General features: G+C 31.8%; 1 protein-coding gene and 1 long non-coding RNA gene across 3 annotated transcripts in view; one reads left to right on the top strand and one right to left on the bottom strand.

Annotated features, from left to right (window-relative positions):
• Window positions 1-16526, bottom strand: part of LOC128170090 (muscle M-line assembly protein unc-89-like) — a 32331-nt gene extending 15805 nt beyond the window's left edge. Inside the window, exons 1-2 of the mRNA XM_052836066.1 lie at window positions 15849-16526; window positions 15461-15748 (exon numbers count right to left, since the gene is read on the bottom strand). Of these exons, the coding sequence (XP_052692026.1) occupies window positions 15461-15748; window positions 15849-16428 (868 nt within the window). The 5' untranslated portion in view covers window positions 16429-16526. The remainder of the gene's footprint in view (window positions 1-15460; window positions 15749-15848) is intronic.
• Window positions 7523-11285, top strand: LOC128170087 (uncharacterized). 2 transcript variants are annotated; one of them, XR_008241663.1, is made up of 5 exons: window positions 7523-7593; window positions 8587-8737; window positions 9386-9465; window positions 9560-9687; window positions 10565-11285. It is a non-coding gene; the product is annotated as an uncharacterized LOC128170087 (long non-coding RNA). The 2 variants fall into 2 exon arrangements; XR_008241662.1 differs by having other exon boundaries at window positions 9571-9687; window positions 10565-11284.
• Window positions 16527-16906: the final 380 nt, after the last annotated feature.

Below are 16906 nucleotides of genomic sequence, written 5' to 3'. Positions count from 1 at the left end.
GAATGTAAAATTTTTACAGTGAATAATTGCTTCTCGATTTTATGGTTGAATCAAAAGCTTTTCTGCAGCTTGTATGAAGGCATTTCTTTGAAAGTGGTATTGAATTAAGATCATGTAAATTTTCGTGACTAAACATGCATTCATTTGCTTCGACCTGTTGGTATAAAATGCATATGGTAATGAGAAAATATTCATTTAATTTTCTTGAGATATTTACCATGTTCGATTTGCATGATGAATTATTAAGGCACATTGTATTTTAATATGTACAACATGTAATTTATATTGTATTATATGTGTTGTACAATCGCTAACATAACATACCCTGAAAAGTTATTAAAATATTGTTAATTGAGATATTGCAAAGTTTTATTTCATTTTATCTATTTTTAAACTTAAATTAATTGTGAAAACTTGTAAACATTTTAAAAAAACTCGGATTTCATGTACATTGAAAGAAGTGATTTTTGGAAAACAAAATTTGGGGGTATACTTGTTATTTAGTCTATAACACAAAAAGTAATCCATCAACATATATTTAAAAAAAAAAATTCTTTTCTAAGATGCTAATCTTAGAAATAAAATCAATTAATTTCACTTTGAGTCCATAAAACTTGAAATATAACCCGAATTTATCTCAGCAATGTAAAATTTTGCAATTATTTTGACAAATTTTGCCTCATATATGACACATTAGAAGAATATTTATTAACATTTTTCCAAAAAATGATTATATATAATTAAATGAAATGTATATGTTCCATTTTGCATATTATACTTCATTTGTAATGGAATAAATAATAATTCACAAGAGGAAATTGAGAATATATATTTTTTCAAGAATGTCAAAACATGGGTGCAATGGATTACATCCAATAACAAAAAAATAAGCATGTGGACCTATCTTTTTTTTCATTTATTAGTTTCTAGGATGTATGACTATCATTTAAAACCAAGTGTACAAAGTTTGAGCCCATTTAGTGCTGAGTATAGGACTGCTTTAGATAAGTGATTCATCTTCCTACAAATAAGGATTGCATGCAACAGTGTTAATTAGACATAAATTTGAAAGGTTTGCATTATTTGCACACCTTTACATTTGGATGGCATGTGGTGATAACGAACACTGTTTAAAATCAAAAGTCCGAGGAAAGAATACGAAACAGTAGTAGAGCAATCACAGACCCCAACATTTTAAAGGTAGGATAAGTTGCCATTGAGAGGTAAGCATCCTCTGTATCTAATGTTTATTTAATATACAAAAGTCACGATCCCTTAGCTAAACAATGCATCTATAAGCTGCATCAAATCGCTTCCCATTAAAAAATGAAAACCGGTAAAATTGTAATCACACTCTGTTTACATTAGATTTAACAATTGTTCTTACATGAATATTAAAAACTCTAATCACTTTTCGAAGTTTCAAATGCCCATTTAAAAAAATAAAGGCAGAGATGTTTAGCCCTTAGTTTTAGTTTGAAACCATAGATATCATTAGACAATCTATTTTTAGTCGAAAATAGAGAAAATCAAATGTTATATTGAACTCCTAGGTCACGTGCAGCTGAATGACATGTAGTGATAACGAGCATTGTAATAGAGAACTTTTATATTATTTTCATATTTGACTGTATATTCATAGCATTCATTGATTTTAAAGGTCTTATTTCTTATATCTAGTGCAAGGTCAAAAGTTACCTAACTTATACGTCAGTAGTGGAATATTCTTGATCCTTGTTCACAAATTGTGTATTCTAGATGGTCAGCATTAAAAAGATGGTCAACATGCTATCTAATTTTTGATTACATTTAAGTATTGGGACCAAGCACTTGGATTAATAATTGATTCATCAAATATTTCATGTACGTGATCACTATTTGAATAAAGATAAAAATGTTGAATTTCGATAAAGTTTATTATTATAAGCCAATGCTGATATTTGTGTTATGAAGTAAGAATTTGGAAATTTGGCAAAGGGGTAAACTTTTAATTAAGATTATGAAATAGTGATTACAGGATGACCACATGCGGTCAAGTCACATGGGTACTAAGAAAGTTAACAAGTTGTGGAAACGTCATGGAAACCGGTTCTGGGGTATAAAATGGCCATGCGAGCCCTGACAACCTCAGTTGCGGTTTCTCGTTAATAAAATTGTAACGACATACAACTTGTTTTCTTTTAAGGTACGTATGTGTAGTTCAAATCACCTTAGCTTTAGAAATAGCATTTATACGTAAACGCAACTAAGATGTTATAACTTGGAATCTAAAATGTTATTAATTATTTATTTTTCAGGATATTTTGTTAAATTCATTGAATTATTGTTGTTTATTAATTAGTTTATTCTGTTGTGTTGAGTTGTGGTTTCTCGTTAATAAAATTGTAACGACATACAACTTGTTTTCTTTTAAGGCCAGACAATAGAGGCTGAAAGCAAGTATTAAGATCCATTGCCCTCACAACCCAAGCTTCCCCACAAATTACGTCAAAATTCAATATAACAATTGTACGAATTCAAAAGTCTGAATGGAAATTACAAGACAGGGGCAGAGCAAACACGGACCTTTAAATAGAATAGAGGTAGGACCAGGTGTCATGGAGGAGTGGGGATACTCTGCTGACCGGTCACACAAGCCGTCTGCTCGTTGTCGTAACAGAAAACCAAAATGCCCGTAAACAATTATTTATATGATTAATTGTGGTCTACATGTAACAATCAGTATGAAAAAAGTCAGTCAGCATGCGACCCAGAGGAAGATTGTATTTGCTGACAAGGTCGTTGTATCGACCATATAATATAACGTGCGAATACAACATATTTGTCACAATTTACGTCCATAATTACTTTTCGTATATTTTGTTTTACGTTTAAAATGTTACTGTTTTATTATCAGAGTTGCTTTCTGTAGTTTAAAGTTTACCCTGGACTTTTCTAAACAGCTCCCTCATTTCATATAAAGTATTTCTTCATGAAAGATATGAGTTTTACTAATGGAGTCAAACTTTTCTGGGTAAGTTTTTATTTTATTGAGACGGATTTAATGCCGTATTATTCCAAAAATGGCCAGATAACCTTGTTTTATATTTTAGAAGTATTTGAAAGTAAAAAGTGATAATGAGTATTTGCTAATATGAAAACTATTAGTATAAAGTAAAAGTATATGTATTATTGTAATGTAAACATATGTACGTATTTAAGACTAAGGCGCGTAGTAGTTGCCGTAAAATAAATGTATTTATGTAGTATACAAGTATATGAAAGTGAAGTACGTGTAAGAGTCTAGTAATTGTGTAAAGTAAAGTATATATAGTGAAGTAGTAAAGTTACGTACAGCAAAATGTGCAAATATAAGTGTAAATACAGGAAAATATACTGAATAAAGTAATGTGCAATAAAATGCAAGTTTGAGTAAAATAATATTATTTGTGTATTTATCCTTTCATTTATATTTCAGATCCCTATTTGTAATTTTTTTAAGTCTAAGGAACAGTGGAAATATATTTGTCAATTAACATCTAAACAAAGGACTTGTAAACATACTGCAAGCTATTATTTGGAGCCGCAAAGTTATCTGGCGACAATATTACAAATGAATATAACATTTTGATTCTCTAGATAGTAAGATTTGAGCAATGCAGAAAGCTAGGAATTAATCAATCATATGATAAAATGCTTCATTTATAATTTACTACATTTATTTGCTAATTATAATGATAATTTGCGTAAATCATTTATGCCATTTTTTGAATTCTGTCTGCTCATTTTTACAAAACATGTTAATTATTACAGTTGTGTCTTAAATTTTGTGTGTTTTTGTCATTCTTCTGCAGCTACCTCTGGCCATTGCAAACGATTTTCTATTTGCTTTGTTACTTATTTAAAAAAAAATGTAAATAAAAAAGGTAAAAGATAAGTTTGAAGCATTGAAATATATAACTAACAAGAAGTCCATGGGCCACATCGGTCACCTGAGCAAAATTGCTTAATATGGGTGTTCCAAGGATATTGTGCCATATGGCCATATACTTTGACCAATGTACCTTTTTGAATACAATTTTTACCGAAAGTAAGGATAACCTGTAATATAATTATATAACAGAATTGTCAGTAGGGGTTCATTGTTAACTTCCAATTCCCTTTATTTAGTCCCCCGATCTTTATTAAGCGATCAAAATATATGACAGCATATGCAGTCAGTTCACGCATATCTTTTACAATATTCACCATAGCATACAGTACCCGCAACGATATTTTTTACAATCCTATCCTCTCGAATCGTGTATCAATCCTATCCTATCGTGCGTGTATACTGTTCTAACGTGCGTTAATCCTGTCCTATCGTGCGTGTATACTGTTCTATCGTGCGTTAATGCTACCCTATCGTGCGTTTCTTTTTAAAATGATTTTTAAATAAGCAGATGTAAGATTATCTACGTATACGAGTTCATGGAGTACATATATGTTTTTATTACAGGTGTTGTTCACACCTTCCTGTAGTACGGCTTCTTTACCTGAGCGATACCTGAGCGCACTATTAAAATTTGTAAATTTTGAGTGTAAAATTTTCATTCCGGTCAAGGTTTTGAGCATTTAAATCTAGTTTATTATATAAAACTATATATTATCTGAAAGGTGTAAACCTTAGGATGAAAAAAATCGTGACCGAATGGAAAAAAAATCAATGGTTTTTACGATACCGGTGATTGTTTAGAGATGACTGTACGATTACAACATTCTTTTTTAACGAAAAAATTCCATTCCGGTCAAGGTTTTGCATACTAAATCTAAAGATATCGATTTAATTTTTTCACATTTTAATTTTTTCACATTTTATAGGCCTGGTCGTTGTGATTAAAAAAATCGTTTCCGAATGAAAAAATATCAAAAACTTTTTGAGATATTAGATGTTTTATAAAGTCGACTTCGTCATTCCGGCAGCTGATTTTTGCGACCATAGCTCATTCCGGTCAAGGTTTTATGTATCAAAAATGTTTTTACATATATCGATAGCCCTATATCCACAGATCAAAAAACTGAAAACCGAATGGTGATAGCTTATACCTAACCCAAGTTATCGACCTTTTTATACATGTCACTACGTCTATTCTGTCGCCATTCCGGCGAATAGACCTGCCCACATTAACTTTAATGCAATATAATTTGTGTTTTATTCAACACGTTTTACAGAAACAAAAGTATTTATGATATAATTTATATTTAATTAAAATCAGAGTTATAAATTGAAATGTTCTCGGCAATCGGCTAGAGTGTGTGGTAATGGAAACAATGTTAACAAATCGTACGCAGAATGTGAATCTGCGTAAATATTTATTTAACTTGTATGTAATATGATTCGTTTTTAATGCATCATTTTCTTACACAGAGAGAAATGTACTTATGATAGATTTTATATTTACCTAAACAAGAGTTGGATTTTTATAATTGAACCGCCTATTTTTCCGTTTAATTTGATCTTGGGCTGAAATATTCGCGGCGATCGGCTAGGGTGTTTGGTATTGGAAACATTGTTAACAATACAGAAAATTTATTGATTATTTAAGCTCATAATTTTAGTGAAAAAATTTTACTGGTCACTTTTATACATTCTATAAATAATGCAGCGATGTTTAACAACTCGACAATTGTTACTGAAAAGAAATTCAACGTAAATCTTTGCTTGTACGTGTTTTTGCTCAAATTCTGCCTTTATCAGTTTATTCGTGAAGATCGTTTGAAGCGATTATACGTTTATCATTAACATCGTTTATCCTTTCCTATCGTGTATCAATCCTATCCTATCGTGCGTGTATACTGTTCTATCGTGCGTTAACCCTATTCTATCGTGCGTGTATACTATTCTATCGTGCGTTAATGCTATCCTATCGTGCGTGAATCCTATCCTATCGTTTATCTTGTAAAAAATAACGTTGCGGGTACTGTAGCTTAGCATTGAAATCGCGTCGGATAGCATTGGAATCTCATATCATAGCATTAGAATCAAATGCAGCTTTCGGCAGCTCCCTGCTACCCAGTTGCGCATGCGCAATTGAACTTCCGCTTTCACTTTATCTCATCATAACAAGCTAGACGCTCAGTAAGGATTCAGCGAGGTATTCGACGCTCAGTAAGGATTCAGCGAGGTATGTATGATTAAAAAAATATTTTGTTGTCTTTTATGACTTATATATGCACAAATTTTTCTTGTGTTTAAAGAAATAGTGTTATCTTAATATATTTTATGATATTTGTGTTCATAGAAGGTACATGTATTGTATAAATATAGACAATTATTTCAGTTGAGCAGATATACAGGTCCTAACCATCATTTGGTTTTGACTCAATCTGTCAGCAATAAAAAAGGGGGTATATAAAAAGAATGCACTTTCTTTTTGTTGTTACTCAGATTGTGTCAAATTATTGTGCTAATCATGGACCCTGAATAGTGAATTAATCTTTGAGCCTATTAAATGTTTGCCCCCATCAGTGGTCTAGCATAATGTAGCAAATAATAATACATGGAGCCTTATGTCGTAACAGGGGCCTATTGACAGTTACCTAATAGAGCCTTATGACCTAGCTCTTTCGAAAAGTTTCAGGACCTATAATATGTTATCCATATGTGTGGGCTGTACCATGTACCTATGAACTATTTCACTGATGTCTTAATATTGTCTTTATTGTCATTCATTATGCTTATTTCTAAATAAAGTGAGCTTAATTAGTGAAAATAGAGTTTTTACTTGCCTATTGAAATAAAAAATCTGTGATAAAATCAATCTTCAATGTAAAGTGTTAGAAGTACATTACAAGTACAGTATATTCTTCTGTAAGATTGATATTTTTCAATTTTTTATAAGCTTTGATTCTCTTCAGTGCTGAGACAAGTATTTATTACATGCTGTACAATATTGGGCCGTGTGCCCTAGCTTTTACAGCTGCTATCCTACATTAATTAAAGCATGCTTTTCTTGTTTCAGAATCCTCCTAACCAGTCAGCCAGCTGGGGTGATTCTTTATAAGCACCCTGGTCAACCAGTGGATATAATCTGAATGTAAATCCTTCTGCACTCCCCAAATGTGACCTACACAATATCAAGATATCATGTACGGTGGGACTGCTGACTTAATTAAGAGTGGGATAGCAATTTAATTTGTTCTTGCTAAATACTTGGTGTTCTCAGACACGCAAAATAGATGAGTTGGAAGACATGATTCCTGTTCAATGCTAATTGAAAGATTTCTATTTGTTTTTTTAGGAACCCTGTGTTTTTATCTGTTTAGTGATAAAGTTACCTGTCTATTTACCTTACTAGGCAGAATAAAACAATTAGGTACTCAATAATCCACATGGAGACTTCTCTAGAGCTTCAGTATATGTTATTTTAATTTTGTGTTTTAAAGAGATTCCTATTATTACAATTAGTCATTAACATTCTCTTAACATTATGAACATGTATCTTGATTCAAATTCTTAGGTTTTACATGATCTCCATTTGTGTCTCATTTGTTTCAGTCAAAAAGAAGCTCTCACTTGATCCAGACAGTGACATAGCTACAACTACTCTCCGAGTATGATCACCCACATGCTCTGTAAGTTTCAAGTTATTACATGATACATCCTGCAGTAGGTTCAAGATATTGAATTATATCCATGCATATTATAAATGTTGAAATTTGTAATGTGCAGCACACAGTCACACTATATGACACTTAAAGAAATTGATGTACTGTAATTCAGAGGAAACCTAATTGAAACATGTATCAAATTTTTTCAAGTGTTAAAAAAGAACTTGTGCTGTTTGATAATACATGTACTACTTAATACATTAGGAATTACTATGAATTCTTTAGTTTTTTCTCATTGCTCCTATCAGAACTGGGATGATGTGCAATGGTAATGCATTGTAATCATTACCTTTTTTGAAAGTAATGTGTAATGCACCCATTTCTCAGTTACAAGTATTTGTAATATAATACATTACTTCCATAAAAATGCCATGAAATGTTATGAAAAATTGTCTTTGTATCTTTTTTGTAATGTGTAATGTAATTCATTACTGTTTAGAAAAGTAATTGTAATTTATTACTTTTGTAAATGAAAGTAATGGTAATGATAATTGTAATGGAAAGAATTCCAATGTAATCGTAATTCAATGCGATTGACCCCAGGTCTGGCTCCTATGTTATACAGAGACTAATGCGCCTGGTCAATGAAATCAGTTTCTCAGGTCACTGTTATCATAATTTGTTTACTGTAATCAGTATGTCTTGTCAGTGTAATCCATATCTGGTTAATGTAATCACTACATTGTATCTAGATAATGTATTCACTAACTGGACAATTTTAACCGTTTCTGGACAATGTAATATGTATCTTGTCAGTGTAAATAGTTTATAGTCAGTACGGTATTGTAACCACAATCTAGGCAATTACATGTAATGTCTTTTTCTTTTTAGTATTTGTTGAATGTAGTCAGTTTTAGATTGACATAAAATGTATTTACATGTATATGTGTGTCTAATCAGTATAATTATATATACAGAGTACATGTATACTAAAGTTCATACATTTGCTTTTTACAGCGCAGTATGAAGAAACTGAAATACCCACATGAGCCAGACCCTGTTCTTTCATCCATTGCTTTGATAACCCACTTATCTGATGATGAATGAGAAAAATGTGTCCTAGTGTCTGTAATAAACTTTCCAGATTTCATCAACTCTTCATTGATGGGTAAATATCTTTTAACTAGGCCATAGTTGTTCAAAGAGATATATTAGAGAGAGTAAAGATTGAAATTAATATTTTTCAAATTTGTCTTTTCATAATCATGATATTAATAATGAAGAGTGTTTGAAAACTCAGAGATTTACATGCAATGTCAACAACATTGTGAATCAATGAAGTGAAGCATTTTTTATTACATTAACTTCAATTTTAGTATCTGCTCCATAGCAAATAATTTTGATAAAAATTTTGATCAATTATTATAATGAAAATTTATTACAATTAAGGTACCGATAATCCACTACACCTTGACTTATACTTGTTAAAACAACACTTCATAAGATGGCGATTGGAATGTGTTGTTAAACTGAGGCTTTTGTTCATGTTTATTGAATTAAAGTTTGAAATATTATTTTTATCAATAATTGCACATTTTTTCACCTATTTTACTTACATGCCGCTTATCCATCATAAAATATACAGTAATTTTCTGCTGATTTGAGAAACTATTTTAAGGTGTAGTGAGCAACCTTAAGGAGGCTGGGTGGTCAAAATATTTCCATCAGATCTACCAGTACCTTAAATTTTAAGGTATGATTAACTGAACTATTTATTGTTTGGCTTCTAAATTTAAGTATTTTCCTATTTATACAGAACTTAAAGAGATCAATACAGGCCAAAAATGACCATGACCATCTAGTCCACCAAGAAACCCCCCAGAATTTCCGGTCCATGTAATGTGTTAATCTTCTGCTCTTTCGTGTTGCCAGATGCAAGATTTTAATATTACAATTAACATATCAACTCAAAGATGGCTAACTTTTGCAGGTTGTTTGTAGATATACTGCAGAAGATCTCTGATGTGAATGAAATTTAGTTTTGTAAGAGTGGAGCATGGAGTACATCCTTTGGAAATCTCAAAGGAAGCTAACAATACTCCTCCTTATCTGGCTCAGGTAAGCTTTTACTCTAGCTCTGATTTGAATTTAACATATTTTTATTGTACAAAATCACAACTGGGATTGGGCAAAAGTTTAGAAACTTAGACCACCCTCTCCTGTAACTCTATTTTGTGTGTAAGTAAGTATTGAATATTAAGGTTATAATCTGTGTGGTTTAATTTTATGACATCAAGTTTTTCGTCTTTGTGATTTTATCATATATATATATATATATATATATATATATATATAATATATATATATATATATATATATATATATATAGGATCTCTTATAATTAGTGATGTTGTATGATTTTTATCCAACAAGTTGTGTGTTTATTATCCCCAAGCCTTGGCGAGTGGATAGAATACACACAATGAATTGTATAAAAATTATATACCATTGCAATTAATCATGAGAGATTCTTTTATCACGTCATACCACATCTTTTGTTAAACTCAAATCTTTTAGAAAACGCCAACTATTTTATGCAGGGAGAAAAAGTTCCAAGCTTAACAAACATCAAAACTTTTATTTTTCAAACTAAATCTTATGAATTTATTAAAAAAAAATATATAAAACAGCATTAAATGCTTTAGATTTATAGCTCAGATTTACTCGACACTTTTCAACTGTTATATTTTGATACTTCTTCATTCTTTGTCAATCATCCGACTTAAACCTACAGTATGTTTAATTATGACGTCATGTTGGGTGTAATATAAAAATTTGTTACATGAGTGTTATCCAACACATATTGAGCTGAAAATGTGATAAACATTATTAGTGTTGTTAGTGTATGTTAAAAAAGAGGAAAAAAATGGGCTTGCATGCATTTTAAGTTCATGTGAATGATATTCAATTTCAAGTTTTTGTTGTGAATTTTTAGGACCTTCTCCAGAGAAGATGAAAATGAAAAAGATAGAATTAACAGTTCTGACAAGGAATAGAACACTGAAACATAATCTCCAGTAGGTTCCCCCATTTTGGGAGATGTGCTGCATTACCTAGCAAAAAATCCATTAAGCTATTACTAACATCATGTTTAGAATAGAAGTGGACATAGGAATTAGGCAGCAATGGAGTTGTGCACTGGCTAAAGTCGCTAAACCATCCTCTACAAGTCATGTTCATCTATGGTTGATTTCTACCACCCTTCCATATGTGAGACTGGAATTCACAGTTACCCTTTCACAGTGTTAAACATAATATGTATTATCTTCCTACGCCATTAAGTATATACCTCAAGTCATCGCTAATTATCCTCATCCCTCATGGCCAACTCGGCATACATATGGCTATTTCAGTTGAAAGTCTTTTACGTTTTTTGTACTCTAATGCATGTTCAAATTTGTAAATTAAATATTAATTGATGACAGATATGTGTTTTGATATTTTAAACATAGGCAATCAAAGATTACAAAACTCACTGAGTGATAGACAAGGTATTATCAACATGACCAATATGATAACATTATATGCAAATTATAGTTGATAATCAATATCATGATATAATACAAGTAAAGCTAATGTCATAATATCTTATACATTATGATATAATTAATATGACTATCTTCATTCAAATCATGTAAATATCACAATAGCAATCAAGATATGATAAACAAATTATACAATATGATATTGTATCATATGATATGAGAGAATATTGTATCAAATAATATGATACAATATTTCATAATTTGATACAACTGTATATCGTATACTTATAGAAAATATACTCTTTTTTTCGCCCTGTGCAATATAAACAGAAATTTCACCTACCCATGTGATATAAACCCTAGGGGTGTGATATTAATCTTATATCACACCCCTCTCCAGCAATCTTCGGATGTTATATTACACCCCTTTCCATTAATTATCGGCTATTATGACGTAGAGTTCGGTATGCGTCGTTCAACTCCGATTTTCAAGTATGACGTCAAATAGCATGTCGATGTCAACTTGGTATATACAAATTAACAGCTGGCGAAAAATTCCAGGGAAGTTTATCAGAGATGGAATATAAAGACACGGAGCAATTTGTAAACAATAATTATTCATCACATGTTGTTATTTATTGTTTTCTTGATATTTTCTATAAGTATATGATATAAAAATCATGATATACAGCGACCGAGGGCTAATATAGGATGCGATATAAAAGGTGCCATGAAATAATCTATATGTATCATATGATGCGATATTATAGTATTGTATGATATTATACAGTACTGTAACCATAATACATTTGGCTGTATATTCTATTCAGTGTTTTGGCTGAATGCACTTCCACTAAATCAAGTACAATGCCATGCACATATGTATAGGAATAGTCATGTTCTGACAGGAATACACTATTTTAAATCCACGCCAACTTTTTCAAAAACTATTCCACCAAATATAGCATGATACATTATGTATTATAGTATGATTTGTACCATATCATGAAGCAAGATTGGCTCAATTTAAAGTGGATCTCTTCTTAAAATATAAGGTAATTGAGTATTTATTTATTCTTTAAAAATCTTCCTCTTTAATTCTCTTTAAAACTTTGTACATGGATTGGATGAGCAGGGAGATCTCTGCCAAAATTGTAATTATGTTCCTAGGGCTAGAGGCTCTTATTTAGGGTGTACCATTTTGGTCATATAGTTTAACTCTTTAAAAATCCTTCTTCCATTACCGAGTACCGTACATGTATAAAAACTAGCAGACATACAAGTACATTCCTGTGATGAAAAGATAGAATTCATCTGGAATTTTGAAATTCATGACCACTGAGTCATGGGTACTGGTGTTGTTTGAGGGGGGAGCCTTGTCATATATTGAACATTAACATCTAATAGTGCACTTTCAAGTACAGGTTAGGATGAGCATGGAGGCCTATAACACAATTTATAAAACTCATTATCCTTTGGTCACAATTCTTGTAGATATTTTTTTTTCGGGGGTAGGAGGAATGCCTTTCCTATTTTAACAAGTTTGAATTTTCTTGACCCACCTCTAGATACATGCAGACTAATTGTATCACAACTATCAATTCTTCATCAAATGCCATTTGATTAATCCTCAACAGGGTTACATTTATGCCTAGTATAACATATAATAAGGCTTTGGGCCTCTTGTTTAAAATATATACAGGTACATGTATTTTAAAATCTAAGCATTTGGGACTTGAGACCTACATGTATATACTTGACAGATAAAATATTGTACCATTGTAAAATAATTGTTTTAAACTATACCTAAATACTACATTTATTAATATATAAATTTTCCCAAACATTTTATGTATATGACCATGCATTGTCTTTTAATTAGTTATTACTCTACATTTACTTTAAAGAAAGTTAATGTTAATCTCTACATGTACTATATCCTTCCCCATATTATATTATGATGATGCATTTCATCTTATATGCAAAAGGGTACATTTACAAGCATAATGCACACACATACACATTTTGGACTGGTTAATATAAAATTGGATACTTTTATCACCAACATACCCCTATGCTAGCAAGTATTCTGTCAATCAATGCAATCTTGTATGTTAAGAAATAATTAAATCAATTATCTTAATTACTTCCCAATAAATCAATGCACTGTACATAACATTACAATATCACCTTAATGCATGCAACAGTTATGTGATTACGGGGGGTGGGGGAGTGGGAGATCAACCCAGCATATGCTTAGTTTGAGAGGATGGGGTGCATGTTGAGAGATCGGTGTGTGTGTTGGGGGGGGGGGGGTACATCTTCTCTTACGTATTTGGTACATGTAAATAACAATACATAAACACTTTCTTCACTTTGTTACAATGCAGTTAAACATTTTGAAAAAAAATATTACTCTTACACGTCCGTGTGTAGGAACATGCATTACATCTAGTATGTGATATACTACTATTTGTTGACAGACATCGCGTTACTTTCACTTTGAGAGTATGTGACGTCACAGTAAAGGTCACATGGTGTGCAGGGAGCTGCCTTTAGTCTTGTTCATTAGAATCTCATAGATTCTTATTCGTCATATCATACCATAGAATACCATAGCATAGCATACATAATTTTAACTCGGTTTTGAATGCTTTTATATAAAAGAAAAATTATTTGGAACTCTTTTGTGTATGAAGGGAGGCGTTCTTGTTCGAATCACATAGCATACCATAGGATAACATAGAATACCATATTATTTAGACCTTCATTTCGATTTCTGATAGCATAGCATACAAATATCATAACATTGCATTGACATCTCATAGCATGTCATTAAGATCGCATACCATAGCATAGCATACAATTGTAAAAGATATGCGTGAAATGACTGTAGGTACATTTTTTACCTTAACTTCTTTCTAGTAGTTATGGCTGATTTTTTTTAAAAAAAATCCTAAATGTAAAAACGAGCTTGATAGATTGATACACTCCACTAAAATGTTGTCACGTGATATGTTAAAGAGCTATTTTAATCAATGTATTAAAAGGCATATCACTCTAATGTACATGTACTGTAGTATCTGGGGCTATATGGATTGTGGATTTCTGCCTCAAGTGGATGTCCTAGTGTTAGAGTTCATGATTAGAGTTGCAGTGGGCCCGGGTTTGATTCCCGGTAAAGCCATATTTTTTCAAAGTATTCATATTCTCAGTCCCCCTTTCCTATTCCATTGGTGCCGAAACTGTTTCAAGGAAAAACAGTTGAAAGCTTGTCAGGAGAAAGATCTACGGTAATCTCCGAGGACAAAGATCATTTAAGGAGAGATTAGAGTTGTAGAGGGTCCCGGTTCAATTTGTCGGTCCAGCTATATGTTTCCAATGTATTTTTATGCTCATATCCCTTTTCCTATAACTGTTCTAAGGCCCATCCATTTTTTCATCTTTATTCAAAAACAACAAATGGCTACAAACAAAGATGATTTTTCATTGCAACCATGGAAAATGTTAAAAAGACATAGTTTTTTATCACTTGAAAAACTATCAATATTGGTGTAGATTACATACGATTCATTGTATAGGAAGAAGCTTTTAAGCTTGAGAAAGTACATGTAGTCATAGCATATTATTCTTTTTATATTTTTGTACAAGTATTAAAATCTGAACACCGCTCGTAAATAGGCACTGTTCGCCATATTTCTCTTTCATCACTAAGGTCGCTACAACCCCTATATAAGGCACATACGTCTAAACAGTTCTAAAAACTTAGCTGTAGAGATCTCACCTGTGTGGGCGTACATCTTGACTTGCCGTGTTACTCGGTCGCGATGAAATTATAAAATTTTACGCACTATTTTCAAGCCAGGAGAATACTGACATCAAATTAGTTGGTCAATGCATTATTTACAACGAGAATATGCACATAGAATAAGAAATAGATGCATAAAATCGAAAGACCATGAAAGGAATACTACAAGTCGGCCACGAGTTTCAGGTGTGCAATCGGGTGTAATGGAATCGAAAGGTTTATACAACAGGTATCTGTGTGACGGTGCTTATTTACTAGCGCTGTTTAGCTTTAAGGTTAGACATTTCTCATAATCAACCGAAATTTCAGCATCAAACGTAAAATCATAAGCAAGATACAGAGCTCAATATTCTGCTAGGTTTGAGTCATGTGTATTAATTCACGAAGAAGTTTAAAATGTGAAAAGTTTACAGACGGACGAACGGATGGACGGAAGTCGTTTAAAATGTGATCAGAAAAGCTTACTTCAGCTTTCAGTTCAGATAAGCTAGAAAAGTAAAAGAAACATTATTTTATCTTTTTTTTAAAAACCACATACCTCCTAATACACGTAGATACACTTCATTGCTGTATATTTTATTGTTTTGACTTCTTGAAAGAACTGCCCGGTATCTTGCCTCATCTTTCTTACACAAGTCGTGAACAAAAAGTTCTCTATTGTTACTCCCCTTGTACTTCGTGCTATCAATGTCAATCTCTTTACATCCATAACTAGTTCTTCTTTCCCAGCTGACTTGCAATAAAACATCTTCCTCTAGATTCACTACTGCTTCAAAGTGTGCAGTTTTTTCGTAACACACCTCTTCCTCTCCCATTATATAAATTGCTGTATCAAAAGAATTACAACATAGTTTTTAATAAGATACATATAATATTTGTAAGTCTTTTATTTGCTTCATATCCATAAGGTAACATGAATGTCTTACCATTGGACCGTTCTTTTACGGAAGTGTACTCTTCAATGGTTAGTTTAGTTCTATTTATTTCTTTTAGCATCTTTTCGTAGTCTTGTCGACATCCATTTTTTGTTGTAGTATATATTTGACATCTTTTTATTATAGACTCTGCTTCTTTCCAAAGATCTTTGAATTCATTGTCAGATATTTCTGCACATTCGGCGTGCGCAAAGTGTCTGTTTCTGAATTCTCTGATACGTTCGATGTCATCACTGATGTCCTGGTGCGTTGGATTTGGTTTATGTCCCCATTTATTTTGTGGTTCTGGTAACGAACATACATTTCTTATCAGCTTGTAACACAACGTTACATCAAATTGTTTGTAATCAGGTTTACCATTTGGGCCATTACGACATTTTCTCTTTTGATCCGGATTAAGTCTTGTGTTTCCCGTACATAAAGAAGTACAATTATTTATATGTGTGTCCAAGTCTTTTGGTTTGATGAAAATATTCAGTGTGTCTTGGAGTGGAAGTTTTAAAATATCCAAACAGACAATTGCTATACGAGCAAAATTAAGTTGTTTTTCAGAGAGCATTTGATTATTCATTTCTGTGGCTTTGGTAATCTTTTTTCTTGTCTGTATACCATGTTTATTTATACTTTTTGTGTTCTTTAGTGGTTACTGGTAGTAAAACTGCCAATATCTTTCCTAAACAAAACAGAACATAAAACAATAAAACAATAAGAGATATCATAAAGTCAGTTCAAGCATATCTTTTACAACATACACTATAGCATAGCATTGAAATCTGATAGCATAGCATACAATCTCACAAAATCTCGTTCATCATATCATACCATAACATAGTATAGCATAGCATACAACCTGATTTAAACTGCGTTTTTATTGGTTTTGTTCGGAAAAATAAATGCTAACAATTTAGATTAGTGGTTAACTTAGGCTTTTCATCATTTAACTTCCAAATGTGTGGAACTTTTCTGTATATGGATGCGTTTTTATTCAAATCTCATAGTATGCCATAGCATACAATAGCATAGCATACCGTATAATTAAGTCCTTCATT

This window comes from Crassostrea angulata, unplaced genomic scaffold (genome assembly GCF_025612915.1).
Source record: "Crassostrea angulata isolate pt1a10 unplaced genomic scaffold, ASM2561291v2 HiC_scaffold_308, whole genome shotgun sequence".
NCBI lineage: Eukaryota > Metazoa > Mollusca > Bivalvia > Ostreida > Ostreidae > Magallana > Magallana angulata.
The sequence above is the reverse complement of the archived record's forward strand: the minus strand, read 5'-3'. Positions and strand labels throughout refer to the sequence as shown.